This window comes from Sus scrofa, chromosome 12 (assembly GCF_000003025.6).
Source record: "Sus scrofa isolate TJ Tabasco breed Duroc chromosome 12, Sscrofa11.1, whole genome shotgun sequence".
NCBI classification, from domain to species: domain Eukaryota; kingdom Metazoa; phylum Chordata; class Mammalia; order Artiodactyla; family Suidae; genus Sus; species Sus scrofa.
In genome coordinates this window covers 12,331,482-12,354,977 of record NC_010454.4, presented here as the reverse complement: position 1 = coordinate 12,354,977, position 23,496 = coordinate 12,331,482, and the positions used below count along the sequence as shown (strand labels likewise).

At 56.0% G+C, this 23,496-nt stretch overlaps 2 protein-coding genes across 8 annotated transcripts in view; both read left to right on the top strand.

Moving 5' to 3' along the window:
- The window catches only part of CEP112 (centrosomal protein 112), a 475,548-nt gene extending 460,853 nt beyond the window's left edge, over positions 1–14,695 (top strand). Inside the window, exon 28 of the transcript XR_002337057.1 lies at positions 14,641–14,695. The gene's annotated coding sequence lies outside the window, so the exon portion shown is untranslated. The remainder of the gene's footprint in view (positions 1–14,640) is intronic.
- Positions 11,771–23,496, top strand: part of AXIN2 (axin 2) — a 31,915-nt gene continuing 20,189 nt past the window's right edge. The window contains exons 1-2 of one of the 7 annotated variants that reach the window (XM_021066736.1): positions 11,771–11,888; positions 14,641–15,568. In XM_021066736.1, coding sequence (XP_020922395.1) covers positions 14,754–15,568 — 815 coding nt within the window. In that variant the 5' untranslated portion in view covers positions 11,771–11,888; positions 14,641–14,753. The other 6 variants (XM_021066739.1, XM_021066733.1, XM_021066738.1 and 3 more) reach the window with 6 other exon arrangements.

Below are 23,496 nucleotides of genomic sequence, written 5' to 3'. Positions count from 1 at the left end.
AGGATGGAGATGAAGCATCAAATAAATGCAGAGCAAGAATCTGCCACCCCTGGCTTCCCAGAGTTAGACCCCAAAAGGGGCCCTTTGGAGGGACAACCTCGAATCTTCCCAGTCGAGCCTGCCCTAGGAAACTGAGAGCTTAGAGGGGCAGAGGGAATGGAGGGCACTCTGCGGGTCAACCCCAGAGACAGGGGGTCCGAGCTGGAGAGTCTGGTCACCTTCTGGGGCCATCGGGCCTCCCCCCTGCGGAGTCTAAAGGAACAGAGGGCAAGCACGCTCCCCTGTGGGGCAGACGGTCGGGACCTAGCCCCCCAGCCCGCCAGCCAAGGATGAAGCCAGTCCGGGGCCAGGAAGGGTGGTTGGAAGATGCAGTCAGTGAAGGGACCACTGCCCGGGGCCCCCCTTCCCTGAAGCCTTTGGGAGGTCCGTTCACGTGACAGAAATGGCTAAGGCCAAGCAGAGACGGGCCTGCTGGAAACCCCCCGAAATGTTCTCCTTGCCCTCTCCGGCCCCTGCACATTCGGAATCATGGCCAAGTCTGGAAATCAAGGCCCAGAATCCCCGTGCTGGGTTCCCTGCGCCTAGTAAGGCCATCCAGCCCCTCTCACCAGAAAGGAAACCGAAATCTGAAAACGATGGCCAGCGGGCACCAAAACCCAGCGGCAGGCGGTCACTTCCAGAACGGCCTCACTTCTCCCTCATCCACTGCACAGCAGAGGATGCCCGGCCTTGCAGGGCACTGGGCTGGCCTCAGAGACAGTGGGAGACGCAGGCGGGCTTTCATACCCCTTCAGTGCCCTTGGATGAGGCTCTGCTGAGAGGGCTCCTGGAACCCAGGGCCAGGAGCCTCCGGGATGTGTGGTCCAGGCACGTGCAACAAAAAGAGCCCAGCAGGGATGCTGAAGGATCCTGGAGTCAACGGACCAGCGTGCGGAGCGCCAGGGGCTCGGAGAGGAGCTCCGTTGTCGCCCTCTAGACCCTGAATCCACGGCGGGCTGCTGGCCCCACCACAACACCAAGTGTTACACCAGCCACGCCTCAGAGGCACAGCAGACCTTGCTTGTGGGTGAAACCGTCTGCATTTCAAACACTGTACTTGGTTCGGAAGCCCTGGGCAGCAACAGAAAATGCCCTTGGCAGGATGACTTGACGTGCCTGTGGGCATCACAGCACTCGCCCCAAGGAGTCTCTCTAAACCGCCTTTTTTCGATGCAGCGTATGAAAGAGGAGGGAATAGATTTGATGAAATACAGCATCCTGCAGGATGTTCCTACAAAAAAAAGGAACGGCTCGCAGGAGGAAGGCACCATGAACTTGGTAGTCACACCTCAATCTTTCAAAATTGTTAAAACAAAGAGAACCAGTGTCATAGACGGGGTGCGTATCCGTTGCAGGTTGGGCAAAGCTCTGCAAGGAAGAGAGCGGCGCTGCTGGGAGGTCTGAGGATAAGCAGTGCCAGCGGTGGGCACCCAGGCTCTCCTGACCTCACCCTATGGGGCCCACTTTTCGGCGCTTGGCTCTTGGCAGGAGCAGCAAGAACTATGGGACAGTCAGATTGTTCAGCGCAGAGCCCACGGGCGCCTGTGCTGTCCAAGGATTGGTCAAAGGATGGTGGACCATTTGCAAGTCCCAGGAAGTCCCAGGGTCTCTGAAGTAAGACTTGGAGGGAGAATCACAGTGAAGTCAGCCGGCTGCAGCCTGACCCCGGTTAAAGACTAGGTAGGAGTGGCAAAGATGAGATGGGAAACCATCCGGGCCAGAAAGCCTAGCACTGACATCTTTCAGAAACTTCCAGAAGCTACATTCACCAGCTAGGACATGTCCAGGAAAATGCCACCTTAAGTACCCCTTAATTTTATTCTCATTTTATCATTAAGGGAACAGGGACCCAAAGAGCCCAAGAGACTTATTTATAGGACATCCTTAGCGGGGAGCCCAGCGCAGGTTGCTCTCCCAAGGTTCTGCCTCCCCCCCATACAGATGGCTGATCCGGAGCCAGTGCTCCCCCCCCCCACCAAATGGGGTTCTCACTGCTTCGCGGCATCACCTCATTTAATGCTATGATAATTTCCAGTACTGAGACTTCTGGTCCTCTCACCTTGTGCTTAGGGAAACTGAGGCACAGACAAGTGACAGGCTCTCTGTAGGGGAGCTGAATATTTCCAGAGTCTCATGCTTCACTGCTGGCTGGGCCACACTCCCCTGGTTCCCAGTCGCACCTTAGGGTTCAGGGAAAACACCCCCTTCCCGTGGCCCACGAGGCTCTGCCAAACCCACGAGGCCAGTTGGCCTGCCCTGTTGTCCTCCCTGGCTCTCAGTTTCTAGGGGTTTCAGAAAAGGACAGCTTCCTCCTCCCCTGGGGCCTGTACAGGTCCCTTTCCCAGCTGCCCACAGTCCCGGCCCACCCCTGGGATGTGGCTCACTAATTCCAGGCCCTTCTTCCCCCAGGCTTCCCATCCCAGGCAATCAGAGCCCCCATCTTGTTCCCTCCGGCCTCTCCTGCCTGGCACCTGCACAGATAATATCAAAAATAGCTATCAGAGTATTAAGTCTTCCTTCCCACTCCCCCCCACTCCGCCCCCGGCCCCTGAGGGCAGTCCTCCCTTCCCTTCCGATGCGGGACTGGGGTCGGGGGTGGGGGGTGGATGCCCACTTTCCTCTTCCCACCCCGGATCCCTGAGAAAAGGCCCGTCTGGGGGGCAGAGCTGCTCCTCAGGGCATGCAGGCCCCTCCATTGTCTTGTAGAGTTTAAGGTTGACACCTTTTCACAGGGAAATTCGGAGTCGGGACACCCTGGGGGTGGCTGGAGGGGAGGAAGGGAGGTGGCCTGGTGGGGGTAGAAAGAGCCCCGGCTCAGGATGGGCGGGTGAGAAGGGCCAGGTCTTCACGGAAAGGCCGAGTATGAGTGAAGCAGCCGTCGACCTACACGGGGTAGTTGGCAGAGCTCATTTCTTGGCCTTGGCCTCTGGAAGCCATCCTGTCGCTGGGGGCTTCCCGGGGTGCCCAGCGTCCAGCGGGAAGACACGGACCCCGTCCCTCCCCACCGCTCGTCCGCAGGCGGCCGTCTCACACCTGCCCTCACACCTCCCCCCGCCCTTGGGTCTCTCTGACCTTGGAATGGAGCAGGGGGAGGGGGGAAGCCCCTCCCTCCCTTTCAGTGGCCAGATTTTCTGCGCCCCCCGCCCCCGCCCCAAACAAGCCACCGTGTTTCCGACTCTTTTCTGATTTGTGAATTGATGGATCCATGTGAAAGCTTGAACAAAGGTAGACAGATTGAACACATTGATCTTGGGGGGAAATATTCAATCCTGGAGTTCCCGTCATGTCATGGCGCAGTGGTTAACGAATCCGACTAGGAACCGTGAGGTTCCGGGTTCCATCCCTGGCCTAGCTCAGTGGGTTAAGGATCCGGAGTTGCCATGAACTGTGGTGTAGGTCACAGATACAGTTTGATCTGGCGTTGCTGTGGCTGGGGTGTAGGCCGGCAGCTACAGCTCCGATTGGACCCCTAGCCAGGAACCTCTATATGCCAAGGGAGCAGCCCTAGAAAAGGCAAAAAGGCAAAATTAAAAAAAAAAAAAAAAATTCAATTCTGCAAAAGAAGAAAAAAGAAAAAAAATCCCTCAGTTCAGGGGGAGAGGAAATATTGTCATTGATAACTTCAGCTGAGAGTTTGGTCTTCCGGGCTCCATCACCTGTTGAAGCTGATGGCCTCTTGCTCCCAGCCTTCCTTGTCTGAGGGCCAGGCCGGCACCAGGCGTGTGTATTCCACTCCATTCTGTCCTAACGTCCGTCCCCCCCCCGCTCCCCCCCACCCCCGCACCAAGTGTTGGGGTGTTGCCCTGAGATTATCAAGGCAGAGTTCACAGTTTCAATAATTACTCTATCTTTTGCTAAGTCGAGAGTTATCAGGGAAAGTGGTTATCAGGAGGACATTCGTAACTGGAGGTGAGGTTCCATTCACACATTTTAATCTATGTTTGGGATACTAATGCTTTTGCTAAGAAAACCATTAAGGAGGTTCAGCCGTATCTGATGGGCAGATAATTTCCCCTTGTTTGTTCAGGGGTTCCCATCATTGAAATGGTCATCAAAGGGGAGTTCCCTTCGTGGCTCAGCGGTAACAAATCCCACTAAGAGCCATGAAGACATGGGTTCCATCCCTAGCCTCGCTCAGTGGGTTAAGGATCCGGGGTTGCCATCAGCTGTGTGGGTCGCGGATGTGGCTTGGATCTGGCGTTTGCTATGGCTGAAGCAGAGGCCAGCAGCTGCAGCTCTGATTTGACCCCTAGCCTGGGAACCTCCACAGGCTGCGGGTGTGGCCCTAAAAAGCAAAAAAAAAAAAAATCATCAAAGAACAAAAAAAGTCTTCTCCAAAGTAGTTCCGGGCCCCCCCATTCAGGAACTGTCTCCCCTCCATCTAAGTCCATTGACAGGAATTCAGAGAATTATTTTACAAAGATCATCATCATTCAAAGAATTAGCCCCAAGCCCCTGCTACATTTGGCACCATATTTAGAAGCCAAAGGGAGTTCCCGTCGTGGCGCAGTGGTTAACAAATCCGACTAGGAACCATGAGGTTGCAGGTTCGATCCCTGCCCTTGCTCAGTGGGTTAACGATCCGGCTTTGCTGTGAGCTGTGGTGTAGGTTGCAGACGCGGCTCAGATCCCGCGTTGCTGTGGCTCTGGCGTAGGCCGGTGGCTACAGCTCCGATTCGACCCCTAGTCTGGGAACCTCCATATGCCGCGGGAGCGGCCCAAGAAATGGCAAAAAAAAGACCAAAAAAAAAAAAAAAAAAGGAGAAGAAGCCAAAAAAAGGAGAAGAAGCCAGCCAGCTGAGGGACTCTGGAGTGTAAGTCAGGGGGGTGGGGGAGGTGGGGGGAGTTCTTGCGGGGGGAAGCTCCATGGGGGAGGGCTTTTGGTGAACCTAGAGTGGCAGCAGACAGAGCCGGAGGTGGGCCTGGCCAAGCACCTCCTGAGCCAGGCTAAAAGCTTTGGGCCTTATCCTGAAGGTGACCTGCAGCCAGGAGAGGATTTGAAGCCTGGAATGACACGATCAATTTGGGGGTGCAGCGTGCTCTCTATGGTAGCAACAGTGTTAAGGGGGGCTGGGGGCACAGGGCTGTAAACTGCAGGCAGGGAGAATGGTTAGAACGTCTTGCTGTGTCTGGCGAGTGATCCCAAGTCAGAGCCGGGTGATGTTGCAGATATGGGGAGAAGGTGGCGGTGGTGGTTTAAGGAGATTTTTCAGGGGGATGGCCTGGCAGGGCTGGGTGACTGGATGGGGATGCAGGAGGGAGAGGAAGGGGTTTGGTCTTGGCCCTGGTTTCTAAGCGAGGCCGAAGGGGATCCTGGGGTCACTGCCCAGCAGGAGGATGCCTGGTTTCCTTGAAGGACAAGGGAGCTTCGGCTCTAAGCATGTTAAATTCGAGACTCCCGCGGCCGACCTGCCCAAGGTCAGGGGAGGATGGAGGAAGTTAGTGAAAGAGGGTGGGGCTAGAGGCGGGGTCGGGGGCCCTCCTTTTCCCCTCACCAGCAGGTAGAGCCTGGAGCTCTGGATGGGGACAGGAGATGGCCCAGAAAGCATCGCAGGGGAAAGGCACGCAGAGAAGGAGGAGAGGGAGGTGGTCCTTGTTAGAAAGTCCTGTTGGGGAAGCCAGAGGGACTTGAGACAGAGGAAAGCTGTAGATGAGCCGAGCCGTGTGGGCCCCGTGACTTCATGGTTAGGAAGGTGGGGGTGGCTTTACCTGGTGGGAAACGGCTTTCGAGAAGGAGAGACGTCACAGGTTGAGGACACATGGGGCACAGAAGGCGTAGGCGGCAAGTGTAGACGCCTCTTTTGTTTTTAAATCATTTTTAAATTAATTCCGGTATTGCTGATTTACCATGTTGGGCCCGTTTCTGCTGTACAACAAAGTAACTCAGTCGTAATCTCTATACACATTCTTTTTCATCATCTTTTCCATCATAGTTGACCCCAGGAGATTGGCTAGAGTTCCCTGTGCTGTACAGCAGGACCTCACTGCTTATTCATTCTAAATGGAAGAGTTTGCATCTACTAAGCCCAAACTCCCCGTCTATCCCACTCCCTCCCTCTCCCCCTTGGCAACCACTGTTCTGTTCTTTAGAAAGAAGTTTATTGGCCACCTTATACCATGAGGGCCCTGAGGCCAAGGAGGTGAGGATGTGGCAGCATTGGCAGCTCACAGAACAGAGGACCTGACACTGGGGATCTGACAGACAGAAGGTTCCTCAACAGGGAGAAAAATCCAGGACCTCTGCAGGTGCGCTAGGGCCTCCTGGGCTCTGCCAAGCATCCTGGGCCACCGTGGCCAATCCTTCGGAGTCCAGAAAGACTCTCAGTAGCTTGCAGAAAACACTGACCCAGGATTTCCCATATGATGCAGCAAGTTAAGGATTCGGCGTTGTCACTGCAGCAGCTTGGATTGCTATTGTGGTGTGGGTTTGATCCCTGGCCAGAGGAACTTCCATGTGCTGCAAGCGCAGCCCAAAAAAGAAAAGAAAAGGAAAAAAAAAAAAGAAAAGAGACACTGACCTGAGTGAAGAAAGGGCCTGATTTCAAGCTTGGTAAAACTTCACTTTCCAGAAGTTATTTCCAAGGAGCAGGATGAAACTTCAGGAGCAGAGCAAAAAAAAAAAGCCTATGGAGAGAGCTCTGGAACATAGATCTGTGTATTTGCAAAATTTCACGTGTTACCAGTCAGAGTGCTGACTTCAGAGATGTTTTGTCCCCCATCTATCTTTCACTTCCTTTTCTGGAAACTACCTTTTGTGGGTGGGGGTTGACACTCTGGAGAAGATGACTTCAAAAACCAGAACCTCTTTCTGGATTTGTCTGAATATTGATGGTCTCTTCCGGTTCCGATGTCAGGCCACCCCCTGGAAGCCAAAGTCTAAGATGACGTGTGGAGGGTGCCCACTGTCCCAGCAGTGTGTGGCTCCATTTCTAATCACTTGAAAGCAAATAGGATTAGGAAGGTTTTTTTGTTTGTTTGTTTGTTTTTGCCATTTTCTTGGGCCATTCCCGTGGCATATGGAGGCTCCCAGGACAAAGATGATTTTATTAAAAATGTTTCCCTCTGCCCCCATTTCTAGGGATAGGATTTCCTAAGGAAACCTCACTGTATGACTTGTGGCTTCAAAATCTCCACCTTGACATTCCCAGTTCTCGCCCCACCCCCTACACACACACACACACACACACACACACACACACACACACACACACGAGAGGAAGTGGAGAGGGAGTGGCTGGAAGTTGAGCCCTCCTTTTCCTCGTCTCTTCCTCCTCCCAGACTCTGTAAAAGCCAATTCTGCTTTTGGTGAACCAGCCTCACCCAGATGCCCGTGGATACATCTGCCACCATTAAAAACTTGGTGCGACTGCCCAGGGGCTGGCTGAAGGGAGCCTGGCGGGTTCTGGGGTTGAGGTTAGGCACTGGTAGAAGCTGAAAGTGAAATGTTTCAGCGGAATTTCCAGCTGAGGCCCCGTGATGATTCTTTTAGGAAAGCATCCCACATTACATGCATTCGCCCTGCCCTGGAAGCCAAAGACTCAGGATGCTCAGAATCCCGTCTTCAGCAGCCCTGCCCTGGGTCTCCTCACCATAGTGTGGAGGCATAGAGGATGGACCAGGAGTCAGGATCCCAGGAGGTTCTAGCTCGGCTCCGATGGGCAAAGACACCTTGGGAAAATCTCCTTTACCTCTTTATTGCTTAGTTTTCCTCATCTTTTAAAGGATGGGTTGACTTAGATGACATTTGAAGCCCCCCTGCCCCCGGCTAGAAAATTCTGATATTTCTTTCGGGGTAGCAGACAGGACTGCCTTTGGGAGCTGGCAGACAGGTTCTGCCCCCCTTCGCCACCCAGCCAGCTCGGCTGGTTCCCTCTGCAGGACCTCGGGGTCAGCCTCCAGGCCCCCGTCCACCAGGAACATGTGTGCTCCTGTGTGTGTGTGTGTGTGTGTGTGTGTGTGTGTGTGTGTGTTTCTCATGTGGCCCGCCTCTCCCACTCCCATGAATGTTCTCCAGTAACTGAGGGACTCTCTGCTTTGGAATTTCTTCTCCGAACAGGTAACAAACTTTTTTTAAAAAAAAATCTTTGTTGGAGTTCCCGTCGTGGCGCAGTGGTTAACGAATCCGACTAGGAACCATGAGGTTGCGGGTTCGGTCCCTGCCCTTGCTCAGTGGGTTAACGATCCGGCGTTGCCCTGAGCTGTGGTGTAGGTTGCAGACACGGCTCGGATCCCGCGTTGCTGTGGCTCTGGCGTAGGCCGGTGGCTACAGCTCCGATTCGACCCCTAGCCTGGGAACCTCCATATGCCGTGGGAGTGGCCCCAAAGAAATAGCAAAAAAAAAAAAAAAAAAAAAAAAAAAAACTTTATTTTTTTTCTTTTTATGGCCGCACCCGTGGGATGTGGAGGTTCCCAGGCTTGGGGTCGAATCGTAGCTGCAGCTGCCGGCCTACACCACAGCCACAGCCACGGCAGATTCAAGCCGTGTCTGTGACCTATACTGAAGCTCAAGGCAACACTGGATCCTTAACCCACTGAGCAAGGCCAGGGATCGAACCTGCGTCTTGATGGATACTAGTTGGGTTCTTAACCCGCTAATAACAACGGGAACTCCTGGTAACAGGCTATGGAGGAAACAGGATGATTACATAGAAAGAGTCGCCATGTTCCAAGCCCCTACCAGGCGCCAAGCTTCGTGCTGCGTGTTTCTGTCCTCACAACAGCCTCTCTTGAGGGGAGTCCCCTTCTACTTTACAGGTAAACACATGGGGCCTCAGAGCAGTCAGGTGACTTGCAGTCTTTAGAAAGGTCACCTTGCACGTCTCTCTACCTCCTTCCCTAAACAAAGCTACATTGTCTAAGGTGGCGCTTTTCCAAAGAAATAAAAGACAAAGTGCCTGAATCTTAAAGAGCCATGTCCTGGGTCTGAGCTCCTCCGAAGTTGCAGCTAAGTTGCAGCTAGTGTGACTTCCCCTCCAGAGGGGTTTTTGTCACGCTGACTAAAGGTCGGCGATCTGGCCAGGTGCCTCTCAGGGAGCCCTGAGTTTTCTGGGATTCTGGGATTTCAGGCCGGTACACCATTCCAGAAAGGAATTACTCTCTGTTGTATTAAACTTGTCTGCACTTAGGCAAAGTGGGCTGTTGATCCGCTGTAGGGTTTTTCTTTAAAGGAGTGGGGAGCGAGCATGTGCAGAAATCCATCACCTTGCTTTCCAGTTTCCAGGCAACCGTGCAGGATTACAACAAGTCACATGATGCTGCTGCTGCCAGGGAGAAGGGGAAAATGGAAAACTGTGCTATCTTGAGAAACCGGCGGGTATAAGCGAAGGACTTTGGATTCTTTTCCAGAAAGATTATCAACAAGTAGTGGAATACCTAGAGGCATGAGAAGGCTCCTGGCCTCTCAGCCCTTGGCCCAGCCTCACTGCTGGGTGGGAAATGTACCATCAGGGCACAGGGAAGGGGGTGGGGGTTGGGGGAAGGGGAGTCACTGGCCCACAGTGACCGAGCACCTGTTCTGGAAACCGGCTCTCCAAGGGGTTATTACTGAGAGACCCAGACTGAACTCAGCCTTGCTCCTGTGTCCCCATCGCCAGTCCCTTCTTCCTGCTGCTGCAGCCCTGGGAGAATGAAGGAGCAGAAGGCCAATCCTTTGGTTAAAGCGGAGCCTGTGATGATGGGGCCTGGCTGGTGGGGGGCAGTGAAGGGTCAGCTGTGACAGCTGGGAGGGGAGGAAAACCACCCATGAAAACCAAGTTTCCACTTCCTTTTTTAAAGCCTCCTCTTTCTGATCATTGTTTATTTTTATTTTGGATGTTTTGATTTTTTTTAAGTTCCCCTCCCCCATTGCATGTGTGTGTGTGTGTGTGTCCCCGAGCGCGCGCGATCACACACACACACACACACATGCTGCTGTTGTTTACATTGTAGACACTGCTATGGCAATTCATCCCCCTCTTATTACAGTTTTGTTCCTATAATAACACCCTCTGTGGCCTAAAGACTCCTTGGAACCACAGGGACAGCTTTGCTCTTGGCCCTCCTGGGGTCGCCGAAGGGAGTGGCTGTGCCCTTGGCTATGGGTCCTACATATCAGCATTCTGAAAGCATTCTGAAGTGGCCTGGCTTTCAGTGTCCTTGAATCCAGTTGTCCCAAGGCAGGGATGAGTCAGTCACCTGGCCACACTCTCTCACTGGCCTTCCTGGTTTGCCCCAAGGCGGCCGTGCTCCTTAGCCTGGACCAGCGGCTTTCTGCCAGGCTGGCCACCTGGAAAGGTGAGCCCTAGGTGCAGACCCTGGACACAGAGAGGCAGGTCTTGGGGACGTCCCACGGTGCCAAGGAACTGAGAAGTCTGGCCACATGGCTTGCTCAAGCTCTGGTCCCTTGTCACAGCCGGTAGAGGACCTTCCCTGCCCTTTCCCAGCAGATTGTGGGTGCTGACTCTGCTTGCTCTTTTCCCATGAAACCTAAACAGACCGAGAAAACACATTTCTTGTATGCTTTATAGATCCGAAGGTTAATGACAGATTAGAGACGCTGCTGCATTTAAAAGCGTTTGTTATCCATTCAGTCCACTAAGAAAGTAAATGAAGAAAAAGTGAGCAGAGTTGGAGGGGCAAGGCCTCCCACAGCTCTGATGATGCCAGGCTCTTGAACAGATTTGGTCTATACCTTTATGATTCTTAGAAAGAGGAAAAGTCAATTATTAGCTCATCCTATGAGAGATCATTCCTCGGCAACCAATGTTCTGGGTTTGTGGCATATTTTCTTATTACTTTAAGTGAGAAGGTTGTAACTCCTAAACATTATTGGGGAATGTTGGGAAGGATTCGAGGGTGACAGTGGGGTGAGGCGTTTTCAGTGCATTAAAACTGAGAGGGGATGGGGAAAAAGGCATTCCATATCTGTTTAATGTGTAACATATGGGAGGATGGGGGATGCTTCCAAGAGAGTGTTGTGTATGAGGCTGATACAGAAAGATAGTCCAAGTGTGTGGGGGAGGCTTCTGATGGCCAGGTTGGGAAGCTGGGGTTAAGTCTTCAGGGAATTGAGGAGCGCTTCCTAAGGAGGTGTCAGGGCCCATCTGCAGCACTCAGGCCTATGCTGGCAGATTCACGCCCCCATCCTCAGACATCCACACACGGGCCCACCTTGATCCTAACTCACACTCAGATACGGGCGCGCACAAGCACGTACATTTGGCCATCCCCTCCCAGGACCAGCACTTTTACAAGACTCTTCCAGCCCAATTCCCCGGGAAAGTTGAATAGAGGTAGAAAAGTGTTTGATGACCGAGAAAAAAAATTTTTTTTTTTTTTTTTTTTTTTTTTTTTTTCCTGCTTGCAGTTCTTGCCATGGCCAGAATGCTACAATAAACTGTTGCTTTCCAGAGTAGGGGATGACGGTGGGGTGGGGGGGGAGGCGGGGGGAGGGAGCTCGAGCAAAAAGGCCAGAGAACTTGGAAGGCCGAATCAGAACTCGGGCTGAGAGCGCCCCGGTGGCCGCGGGGGCCTGGAAGGGGGCGGAGGAGGGCCGGGGAAGGGCTCACGCCAGAGCTGAGCTTGCTGCGGGGGCGGGCCGGGCCGGGCCGGGGCGGCGCCCGGCGCTGTCCCTTTAAGGCGGGCGGCGCGGGCCGGCCGAGCGCGGCTGTGATTGGCGCGGCGGGATCACTGGCTCCCCCAAGCCCGGCCCGGGGGAGTCGGCTGGAGCCGGCTGCGCTTTGATAAGGTCCTGGCAACTCAGTAACAACCCGAGCGCCGGGAAATAAAAATAACCCTTCTTAGCTATGGATTTTGGGGCCGCCCGGCGTCGGAGGCGCCTGTCTACCCAGCCGAAAGCTTTGCTGTAAAAGGTGGGGGGTGGAGGCGCGGCCCCAGCAGAGCCGCTTCAAAGAGAGCCCCCCTGGGGCCGGGGGCGAGGTCGCGCCCAGCCGCGTCGCGGGCGCCAGGGGCTGGAAGGGGTCCAGCCCAACAGAGACCCGGCCAGGAGGGGGGCAGCGAGCCGGACGGCCCCGAGGAGGGGCGGTGGGGGCGCGGGGGGCCGGTCGGGGCGCGGCCGGCGCGTACCTCCCTTTCAGGACCGTGCGCTCGGCTCGCGCCTTTGAAGTGCACAGTTAAATCCACAGCGCAGTTTTTGTTGGAAGCGCCCGGAGGACATTTGGTGCGCGGAGTGACTGCTGGAAACAGGACCTGTGTTGAAAGCCGGGCCGGGCGGGGGCCGGAGGGGCCGGGGGCGGCCGCGGCGGGGGCGGAGGCCCACTCGGATCTTTTGCATAAAAGGGGCGGTGGGGCGCGCCGCTCCCCCCTCCTCGCCGGTGGATCTCGCTCTAATCCCAGGATTGTTGTTTCCCCGCACTCCCTTCCCTGCCGCGCGACTCCCCATGTTCCCCGACGCCGGGACTGGCCCGGGGGGGCCCGGGGCTGCCACTGCGAGCCGATCCGGGGGCCAGGGCCGGGGCCCTGCCCGGGGCGCCTGCGAGGTCTTGCCGCTGAGCGCGCGCGCGGATCAATGGTGAGTGCCGAGGCCGCGGCTGCGGGGCGGTCCGCGCGCTTTGATGTTCCCGGCGGCCCTTTGAAGTTGGCCGGCCGGCTATTTCGGGGCGCGCTCCGGGCGGGCGCGGAGAGGAGCGGCGGGCCAGGCGCCCAGCGCTCCGGGGGGCTTGGCTGGGCCGCCCTGCGCGCCCAAGCCCCCTCCCCAGAGTGGTGGCCGGGATGGCGGGGGCCCAGGGGGAGAGACTTCTGCAAGTGGCTGCTGCGGCGGGGGCGGAGAGGGGGTAGATTACCCCCTCCCCCTGGGAGTTGCATCGCTGTGGTTGTTATGGATGTGAGTCGGGGTGTGAGTGTGCGCTGGAGTGCCTTTGGAAGGTGGGATGAAAGGGTGGCGGCGCCCCCCGCTTGCCCTCCCCTCCGCCCCTTTCTCCCCCCACCTCTCCCCCCTCCCCATCCTCCCCTCCCGCCTCTCTCTCCTCCCCTCCCAGCCACTGGTCCGCGCTTAGGGGCCCTGAGCGCTGGCCGAGGCTCAGTCTGCGCGCTGGAGCGGCCCGAGCCCCGGGCGCCCGCGTCCCCCGCGTCCCTCCTCCCGCCCGGGCCCCGCGCCCCCGGCTGCCCCTGCCCCTTTTGCGGAGAGGCAGAGACTCCGCGCGTCGCCATTTCTGGACTAGGCTGCTGCTTTCCGTGCTTTTTCTGCGGGCGCCTCCGCGAGCTGCGGCGCCGGGGACCGACCCGCGCCCGAGCTCGGGGTGCTGTGAGCGCCTCCCGGGTCTCTGGCCCCGCGCTCGGCGGCCCTCTCGCCGGGGCTCTGGACGCGTTGGGTTGGATTTGGGCCGGGGGTGGGGGCGGGCCGGTGGGGCTCCGCGGAGATGAGACCCGGGCCTCGGGCCGCCTTCGTCTTCCAGGTAACGGGGCCGCCCCTCTCCCCTCCGCCCGGGTAACGCGGCGCTACCGGCGGCCCCGAGGCTCCGCCAGCCGAGCTCGCCCGGAGGCCTGAGGCCCCGGACGGAGGCCACGAGCACCCACCCCCCAGCCCAGGGTCCCTGGCTCCTGGTTCAGGGTCGCGTCCCATCCTCCCCCCGCACCCCGGCCCTTCCCTGCCCTCTCATTAGTTTGATCCTTCCCTTGTTAGGGAAAGAGGCTTGTTTATTGGCTTGATAAGACTTTTTTCTTTCGGAAAAAAATTTAGGCTTGAGGTCAATAGAGTTTGGGATTCTTGGCACAGGCAGTGGTGGCGTGAGATGGTTTCTGATCCGGTTTTGTAGGGTTTGCGGCTCTGGGAGGTTGGGGGCGGGAGGCACGGGGACAGCGGGTCCTGAGGCTTCCCTGCTCTCTGGCAAAGTTTGAAGATCAAAGTCTTGTCTGAGTGAGTTGATTTCTGGTTTGGGGGAGCCGGGAAGACAGAGGTGTAGACTGAGTCAGATCCTTGGCGGGAGGCGGGGGCGCAGCGAACGTCTACATCTGGGTTGGCCGGGGGTGGGGGCTTCTAGCTGGGAGCCCCGGAGCCCCTTCTGCCCTGAGCTGGGCGGGCTCCCTTCTCGGTTGAAGATCTGAATTTTTAAGGAGTGGGAAGGAGGGAGTGCAGAGGGAGAGGGTGGGTGGGGGGAATGGGAACCAGATGCCGGGGAAGGGCACGTTTGGAGCTCGAGTTATCTGTGCCGAGAGCCGAGTGGGGAAATTTCCCGAAATTGGTTTCACCTGCACACAGCCTGACGGCTCCGGGTGCGCGGCTTTGGAGTTGACGCTATGGGCGGGGGGCGGCCGGGAGGCGCGGGCCGGGCAGCCCAGCGAGCGCGGGGGGCCGGGTGAGTTTTTGGAAGGTTTTTACACCTCCCGAGCCCCTCCGCCCCACCTCCCACCCTCCGGCTCACTCAGCTTCCCCGCCCCTTCCTCTCCCCCCCCACCCCCCGAGTGTAGGGAGCTCAGATTTCGCCTTTGAAAAAGCTGCGTCTGATACTTTAGATGAGCACCTCGCAGATAGCTGGGTTGCTTGATTTGAATTTGAGGAGTTGAAAAGCCTGTTTACTTTCTTGCTTTGATGTTGGGTAGATCTGGTTTTGATTATATCAATACCCTTTTCTCTCCCTCTACCTCCCCCCTTCCTTTTCTTCCCAGAAAGGAGGCTCAGATGAGTCCCTGCTGACTTGAGAGAGAGAGACCACGCTGATTGCTGAGAGGGACTGGAAGAAGAAAAAAAAATTCCTAAACTCAGCAAGAACTCCCTCACCATGAGCAGCGCTGTGCTGGTGCCTCGCCTCCCAGACCCCAGCAGCAGTTTCCACGAGGATGCCCCTCGGCCCCCCGTGCCTGGGGAAGAAGGGGAGACCCCACCATGCCAGCCTGGGCTGGGAAAGGGCCAGGTCACCAAACCCATGCCTGTCTCCTCCAACACCAGGCGGAACGAGGATGGGTTGGGGGAGCCCGAGGGGCGGGCATCTCCGGATTCCCCTCTGACCAGGTGGACAAAGTCACTGCACTCCTTGTTGGGTGACCAAGACGGGGCTTATCTCTTCCGGACTTTCCTGGAGAGGGAGAAATGCGTGGATACCTTGGACTTCTGGTTTGCCTGCAATGGATTCAGGCAGATGAACCTGAAAGAGACCAAAACTTTACGAGTAGCCAAAGCAATCTACAAAAGGTACATCGAGAACAACAGCGTTGTCTCCAAGCAGCTGAAACCTGCCACCAAGACGTATATAAGAGATGGCATCAAGAAGCAGCAGATTGATTCCATCATGTTTGACCAGGCGCAGACTGAGATCCAGTCGGTGATGGAGGACAATGCCTACCAGATGTTTCTGACTTCTGATATATACCTCGAATACGTGAGGAGTGGGGGAGAAAACACAGCTTACATGAGTAACGGGGGCCTGGGGAGCCTCAAGCTCGTGTGTGGCTACCTCCCCACCTTAAATGAAGAAGAGGAGTGGACTTGTGCCGACTTCAAGTGCAAACTCTCACCCACTGTGGTTGGCTTGTCCAGCAAAACTCTGAGGGCTACTGCGAATGTGCGGTCCACGGAAACTGTTGAAAATGGATACAGGTAAGACTTGGGCGGGGGGCTGGGGGGATTTTGGAGGGTGCGATGGACTTTGCAGATGTTTTGAGTTAAGTAGGGGGGTTGGATGGATGGACGGATGTGCTGCTGAGGCTGACAAAGGCCCGTCTGGAGCTGGGCGCCCCAGCCACCAACACTTTGATGTTTCTTGTCGGTGTTTAAAGGGGGAAAAGGGATGTAGTCTTCGTGTGCTGACCTCAGACAGGGGCAGGCAGTTCTTCATTAATGCTGGTTACTTATCCTGGGCCAGTCTCAGAAGGGGTTGAGAGAGAGAGAGAGAGAGAGAGGACAGCAGCTTTTGATGTCGCTGAGTCACCGGCTGCACTCAGCACCGGGTTTGGAAAGGGCCCTTCACCACCAATCAGTAGAGGGTAGAATTAATGTGGCCACAGAGGCAGCTGGCTTGTGGTGGAGGCACAGGAAGTAACGGGTGCACCCATTGAACGTGGGGGTAAGTGGGATCTTCTGAACTTTTGTGTTCGGATGAGATGAGAGCCAGCAATTGGCTTAACACTGAGCTTGTGGGTCTCTGTGTAGAATGAGATGGTTCCCCAGCAAGAAGCCCTCCTAACAAGGGAAGGCCCTAGGACTTGCCCGAATGAAGGACCCTTGGCTCTAGGGCCTCCTGGCATATTATTCTAGGTTTTAAATACTTGCAGCCGGAGGGTCAGACCCCAGTCGATCAGTTTTGCTGCTTAGTGCTAATGGAGAAAAGGTCTTGGCCAGAGAGGACGGGGGCCCTGGGGTACCTTCTCCTTTTGAGGCTCCAAAGACAAACAGCCCTTTATAGAATGGCCAAGTCTTAAGATTCTTGACCTTTGGAGGCAGCTTCAGACCTCCTGTTAGAATGACTTTTTCTGTTTCTCTCTCTCTCTCCCCTTCCAAATATCCAAAAAGAGAATGAGCCTCTTAACTCTAGGTGGCTGCTGATGGCAAGTGGGGTGGGGAGAGGGGGCTGGGCACAGGACTGCTCTCTGAGCTGCTTATCTTGCTATCTGTTGTGTCGTTCTCCGGTGCTAGAGAAGGGGGCTGCGATCTGGTGGCTCTGTGGCGCTTGCCCTCCCTCCGGAGGGTGGGGCCTCCAGGTGCGGCAGCAGGAGGAGGGGCAAAGTAGTCCCCGTCTGAGCCTAGACGCTGGCGATCTTGGGGTGGCCTTTGCTGGGAGGGAAGGGATTGTCTTCAAGCCACCAGGGGGCGCTCTTACAACCTCGGGAGCTGGTCTCCCTCCACCCCACGCAGACATCTGGTCTACACCTGAAGTGGAAACGGATTGGCTTTTGCCAGGAAGCAAAGGATCACGTGAAAGGAGTTGTTTCAGTGCCTTTAAGCTTATGGTTTCAGGCTGTTTGGGAGGAAGGTACTGGGTCTGGTTTCTGTGGCTGGCAGTCACTGGGCACCTGTCCCCCCTCCCCCCCCTGTTCCTTATGTGAACATTTGGGTAAACCTCCCCTGGCCTCCTTGCTCCACTTTGCCAGCGGTAGCCAAGACTGCTTAAGGCCTGTGCTAAGGCTGCTCCTCAGGGCCTTTCCGACAGTGGGGCTTCTGTGTCTCCCAGTCTCCCAGCCTTTGTAAAGAGCACCACGTGCGGTTTGGGAGATCTTAGGTAAGACAGCTCCCGGGCGGGACCCTGCTGTGACCCCTCCCCTTTGTGGGTGGGCAGAGGAGCCCCCGCCTGGGCGTGCCCCTCCCCCTTTCCAAGGCCTCAGCTGGGATAGCACCAGGATTCAATTTGATGGAGATGCCTTTATAGAGCTTTGGGGGTCCTGGATGCAGGGGCCATGGAGCCTTTGTGTTTTGGTGCTTGTCTTTGTGGTTGTGAGCCGTGGGCATTGTTGATATATAGACGGACACCTTTCCGTTGGCCTCTTGGGTTTCCATGCTATGTTTTTTCTCCCACCATTGGCTTGAGACGAAGGTGGAGTATGTCACCAGGACTGTGTGTGTCTCAACTGACCATTGTCAGAGAGATATTAAGACGTATCCAAGAAAAAAATTTTTTTAACGTGCAGGATATTCAAGGATATATACAGTATATCAGGAGCTGTCTGGAGGTATTCAAGAATACCTCCAGGGTTCCAGCCCTGTCCATCACTGACCACCTGGGTTGAGGTCTTTCTGAACCCCCTGTGCCATCTGTAAACTGAAGGACCCCATCCCTCGTGTTTGTGCCATAGGTTGCTAATGGGACCGAAATAATAAACCTGAGAGCCCTTTGTAAAGAGAAATGTCTTGAATGGGTGTAAAGCATGGTAATTTCGTTTCATTGAATGACGATCATACTTGGCTGTGTGATAAGGGCAAGCAGGTTCCTGCCCCACTTTGAGAGTGACCCTGGGGTTCATTCATTCATTCATTGTGAAGTTTTAGCGTACCCCCCCCTTCCCATGCTGCCTCTTTCTCTTAAGTCTGTGTCCCCAGCTGGTTCTTGGGCTGTGGGGATCCTGTGTAACTCTTTAAGTCCACCCCCCACCCCTGGATACCCTCACCCATCCATCGAGGGAGCTGCCTGGGGGATGGGCTTAGTGAGTCAGTAAAATGAATGAAATGAAAAACACGTGCCCTGCCTAGGGTCTCCCTTTTCATCAGCTGCTGAGGAGGGGTCTTGGCAGCTGGATGCCAAGAGCCTGGGCTAGTCTTCCAAGCCCTGTGTTTACCTTGGACACCCAAAGGAACCTCATTTGTAATGACTTGTTTGTGTCCTTACTGATTTGGTGTCAGGTTTAATATAAATAGTTGGAACGGAAGAGCCGGAATGGTCCTTGGAGGCCAGGGCTCTGGTTTGCGAGGGGTTGAGTGGGATGCCTGGGCTTTTGATGGTCTCTATAAATAACCCAGAGCCAGAGTGACCCGTCGGGAGCAGCACGTGTACAAACCCCAGTGCACAAACACACACATACACACGGTGTGGAGGTGTGTGTGAAGGGTGCTGTGGGATTAGGCGCCCCGCCTGGCATTTATTTTGCATTTATTTTGGGAAGGAGGAGACGGTGGCAGGTCTTGTGTCTCTCATTGGACCCTCTGCTCTGGGCTCTCTTAAAATAAGGCGGGCCCAGCAGATGGCCTACTGCTGGCTCCCAGGGCTTTCTCCCCCCACCCCGAAAGTGCTCACCGAGGGTGCCTGGTTTGTTGTGTGTATGTGTGCGTGTGTGTGCTCGCGTGTGGGCAAAGCCCGTATAGAATCAAGCTTGACTTCAGTTATCAAAGAAAATGACAGCATAGGACAGATGTGCTGGAAGCATGGGCCACACTTAGAGGATCCAAGCTCTGATGAGGGCAGTTTGCTAAGAGACACTTGTAAAAGTTTGCCTACTTTCCGAAGGTCCGGTTGCCTGATGCCACCTCCCTGCCTGGGCCCTCTCCCTGACTGCCCACTGCCTCCCCCCCCCCCTTTGCCTTTTGAAAAGAAAAGCCTTAAAGGCACAGCCTTGGAGCAAATACTTTTTAAGTTGCCTTGTTTTGAGAGGGGACCCAGACAGGGGTCCCAAAGGTGACTTCTGTTGTTCTCTCTGTAAGGGCTTTGCCCTGGCATCTGGAAGGGGCACCCCCCAGCATCTCATCTAGATAAGAGATAAGATTGGGGGGTGCAGGCATTCCCTTCCCGTAAGGTCCCAGGAGCCTCTGCTACCTGACATTGAAATTTCTGACCAGGTCTTTGGGGGAGCCCCATGCAAAATCAGTACCCCAGGCGTCCTCTTTCTGGAGGAATTTAAAATCCTTGCAGCAACGGGGAGCACAACAGTCCGGAAGAAATCATCAAAGCATCTGGGTACAATTACTCCAGCATGGTCCAGTTTCTTTCCTTTTTTTTTTTTTTTTTAAAGCAATTGCAGGAAAGCAGCTCTACTTCATTTTCTTGAAGTTCTGTGACAATTTTGCCTAAGTTCTGGCTTCTTCAAAAATTGAGTCTCTGTCTCTCTCTCCCCACCGCACACAGCCCTGCCTCCTGCCTCCGCCTCGTCTTGTTATGATTGTAGAAAAATCCAAATACTTTACTGCAGTCAACTGAGCTAAGGGCAGTATATTCCATTTTTAATTACTGGTCACACAGTAGCCCTCTATTTTGGAAGGCAGGGAGACGGGTTTATTTTGGGACCCGTGTGTCCGACAGGGCGCGCAAAGCTATGTCCACACACGGGATTCGAGTGTGTGCTTTTTTTTCCTTTTCTTTCTCTCCGGGAGAGAGGGCTTTCTCTTGAGTCATTTCTCCCTGTCGAGGCGGAATGACAACCCTCACACTTGGGACGTGGTTGATGTGTTAATACCACAAAGGTGGCGACACTGGCGGGATGGAAAGCGTGTTGGAAGGCTGTTTTTGCCGTTTTGGCTTTTTTGATCTCCGTGCCCCGCCTCTTAGACGAAACAACCTTTCAGCAACCTGCTCGGTCCCAGGTCCCTAAGAAAGGGGTGTCCACAGAGTTTGGAGCTTCTGCCACCTGCCCCAGACTACCAGTGAAGAAGTCGGACCTGGTCCCTGCCCTCAGGGAGCGTGTCGTCTCGTGACATGGGACAGGCATTCAACACGTCCGTGGGGATGCTGTGTAATGAATGTTTCATGAAAAATACCACCCAAGAAAGGCTATTTTGGTGGGTGGGTGCTTTTGTGGGAGTATTGATTGCTCTGACCCCACCCCTCACCCCCCCCCCAGACCCCATTATAGGGCCTTCTTTGGGCCTTCAGAGAACACAGACCTCATGTGATGGCTGTGTTTGAAAAAGCACTTTTTCAACTTCATTTATTTTTATTTTTTTGGCCACGCCTGTGGCATGCGGAAGTGCCCAGGCCAGGGATGGAACCCGCGCCACAGCAGTGACAGCGCCAGGTCCTTAGCCCCCCCGAGCCACCAGGGAACTCATCACTGCACTTTTTTTTTTAGGTGGTTACCCCAGGTCCACGGGGTCTGCAACTCCTGAGGTCCGCCAGTGGGCCGGGAGCTAAGCTGGCCCCGGCTCTCGTCTCAGCCTCTGGGTTTCTGCTCCCTGTGGAAGGGCTCCCAGAACGTCCTTAGTGCTGGGTTCCCCAAGACGGTCATCTTGTCCACTCTGCTCTGAGGAGTGGCCCATCCAGGCCGCTGGGGGCATTGGGCTGCTTTTAAGACTCGGCCCATCCTAGAACCCACCCCATCCACTCCTTGGATCTCCCCTGACCATCAAGAGTGTTTTCTTGGAGTTCCCCCTGTGGCACAGTGGGCTAAGGATCTAGCGTTGTTCCTGCTGCGGCTCGGGTTCCACCCCTGGCCCGGGAATTTCCACATGCCACCAGTGTGATGTGGCTGAAAAATTAAAAAAAAAAAGAAGAAGAAGAAGAAGTGCTTTTTTCCTTCCAACGTAGAAGCGCTCTTCCTCCTGTTCTGCTACAGAACCCTCTCCTCGTGACTCCCCTTATCGACTAGGAGACTGTGGCATAAAATCGTCCCTTGTGCCTTCTCTTTTCCAGAAAAACCAACTGCCCCTCTTGGTTGTCACCCCTCCTCTCTTTTCTCTGGCCCTGGTGTCTGGGAATCCCATCGAGAGGACACGGGGACCAGTTCTAAGTCGCGGAAGCATTTAATCATCATGGGAAAGCCTGGGGTTTGGTCAGGCTTCTCACCCTCTACAGACGGGACCACAGGGCCAGTGTCCAAGTGACAGCTCCAGGTCACTCAACCCCAGGCAGTCAGTGGGTTCAAGTGCAGCGTTCCCCGTTTGCCCTTTCTGGTCAGTTCTACGCCAGGGAACATTTCCAAGATGTGGCTGTAAGGTCCAGCCTGGCTCAGGCCAATGGAGTCAGGTCCCTGCTCCCATCGCCTTCCTCTAGGGGGGTTCCAGGTGGCCAGGTCTCCAGTGGGTGGCTTCCGACAAGGCTTCTGGCCCCCGTGTGGGGCCCCGTGACCTCCTCCGGTGGTGGCGAAGGTGAAAGATGGGCAGCAGATTGTCCCTGAGCACCTGCGGGCGCGCTGGGCCTGCGGCACTGATGAAACAAGACCCCGCCCATGCCAGCCCCCCCTCAATCCGCGGTAGCTGTTGGTTTCTGTGAACATTTCTAAACTGAGGGGCTGGGTTGGATAATTTGTAAGGTTCATTCTGGCTCTAAAAGATCACAGCCGTGTTACTCGTTTTGTCACTGCAGCTAGAGGGCGAGCTCCCTGAAGACAGGGATGACTTCTGCACCTTCTCTTCCAGCCCTGCAGCCCTCCCAGCCGGGACCCTCCCTGCCTGCCCCACCCCTACTCCAGTCCCACCTGGGGACACCCCCTGGATCCCACAGGCTGCTGGGAAGGCCTCAAGCCCCGCCCCCCAAGCCAACCGGCCCCGCCCCCTTCTGCTCCAGTCTGGGGAGGGCTTCTCACTGCTTTTCCCTTCCCTGCTCACCCATCTCCATTCACCTGCTCCTACCTGTCCCAGGTGAGCCTGTCCCAGGGAGCCAGCCCCCAGCCCCCCAGCCAGTCCTTTCCATCACTCGCTGGACCAGAGTTTTATCTACCAGGTCACTCGTCCTACCTCTTAAGCTAGACCTTTTTCAAACCCGGAGGCCAGCCTCTGTGTTAAGAAGCAGCAAGAGAGGTTGAGTGGGAGCCAAAGAAATCAATCCCACACCCACTGGTTCCAGCTTTGTGATCCAGGGCAGGCCGCTGTGCTGGTGGGACCCCCAAGGGCACATCTGTAAAATGGGCACAGGACTCTTTCTCCCTGGGGGGGGCTGTGAAGATGAGATAAGGTGATGTGTATGAAGGTGGGCCCCTCTTTGTGGGCCCATGATAAGTGGCACCTCCCTTGCGGCACCCCCGCCTCTATGGGAACCCAGCGCTACCAGGCCATGGATGCTGGGGCTGGGTACCCCCAGAGTCCAGTGCAGTGCTGGACACGAAGCGCATAGGAGCTCGGTAGACTGTGCAGAAGACTCGCTTTGACCTTCATCTGCCAACCCCAGGGCCCTTTTTACAGGCCTGATGGTCTAGGTTCCCTTTTTTCTGGGCCTTTCCCTCCTCCTGCAGCCCATCTCTTTGCGGTTGGCTTGGACTTGGTGGGCCCAGTGGAGCGGGCCAGGGTCTTGGTCAAGAAGGCCTCCGGGCTGTGCAGGCCTCTCCCTGTAGCCCACCGACCACAGCGGTCCCTTCGTCCTCCAGCCTTCCCCCACTTCAGTCCCTGGCTGGTGACCCAAGAGGAATGCAGCCCAGCAGGGGCCAGGCACACTGGTTGTTCTGGGAGGAGATCAAGAGGGCAGAGCTGGGGAGGCAGAGGCCACCGGAACAAAAGGGCGGGAGCCACTGGAGGAGGGGCCTGGACCTTCCTTTGAAACAGCTGTGCTGCTCATTTTAATCCTGCGGCCTCGGCCAGCCCTGCGAGGGGGAGGCCCGGTGGGGGCCCAGCTCAGAGTGGGATGGGAGGGGGTCTTAAACTTTGTCCCAAACATCTCTGTCCCATCTGTCAGCTCGCTGGGCCCAGCCTGGAACAGAGAAGGACCAGCCTCCAGTTGTTTGCATCTCAGAGCTGGGCTCACGGACCTCAGGCGGGGAGTCTGGGAGCTTAGATGTCTTGGGACCCCCAGATTGTCTTCTTCCCGTGCAGGCTTGGGGGTGGGGGCAGGGAGGGGGCAGCCACTCCATCGCCACTGGCCCATTCCCCCGTGTTGCCCCCGCCGCCCCGGCCTCCCCTCCAAGAGCAGCATCCTCTGCCTTCCTCTCTGTATGAGTCTGGGCTGCCTCTGGGGTCCTCTGTGCCCTGGCAGACCCGCCTTTGGGGGCAGAGGAACCCAGCCTGCTTTCTCCCCAGGGTGAGTCCGTGGCTCAGCAGGGCCCCTTTTGTGGCCCCTGCCTTCTGCCAGAGGCACCCCTGGCCACAGCCCGCAGGTTGGCCTTACACAGAGGGTGGCCGTCCTGGGGTCACCTGGTCCTCGGTCCTTGGCGAGGGTCGGTGACGCCCTGCGCTTGTGCTTT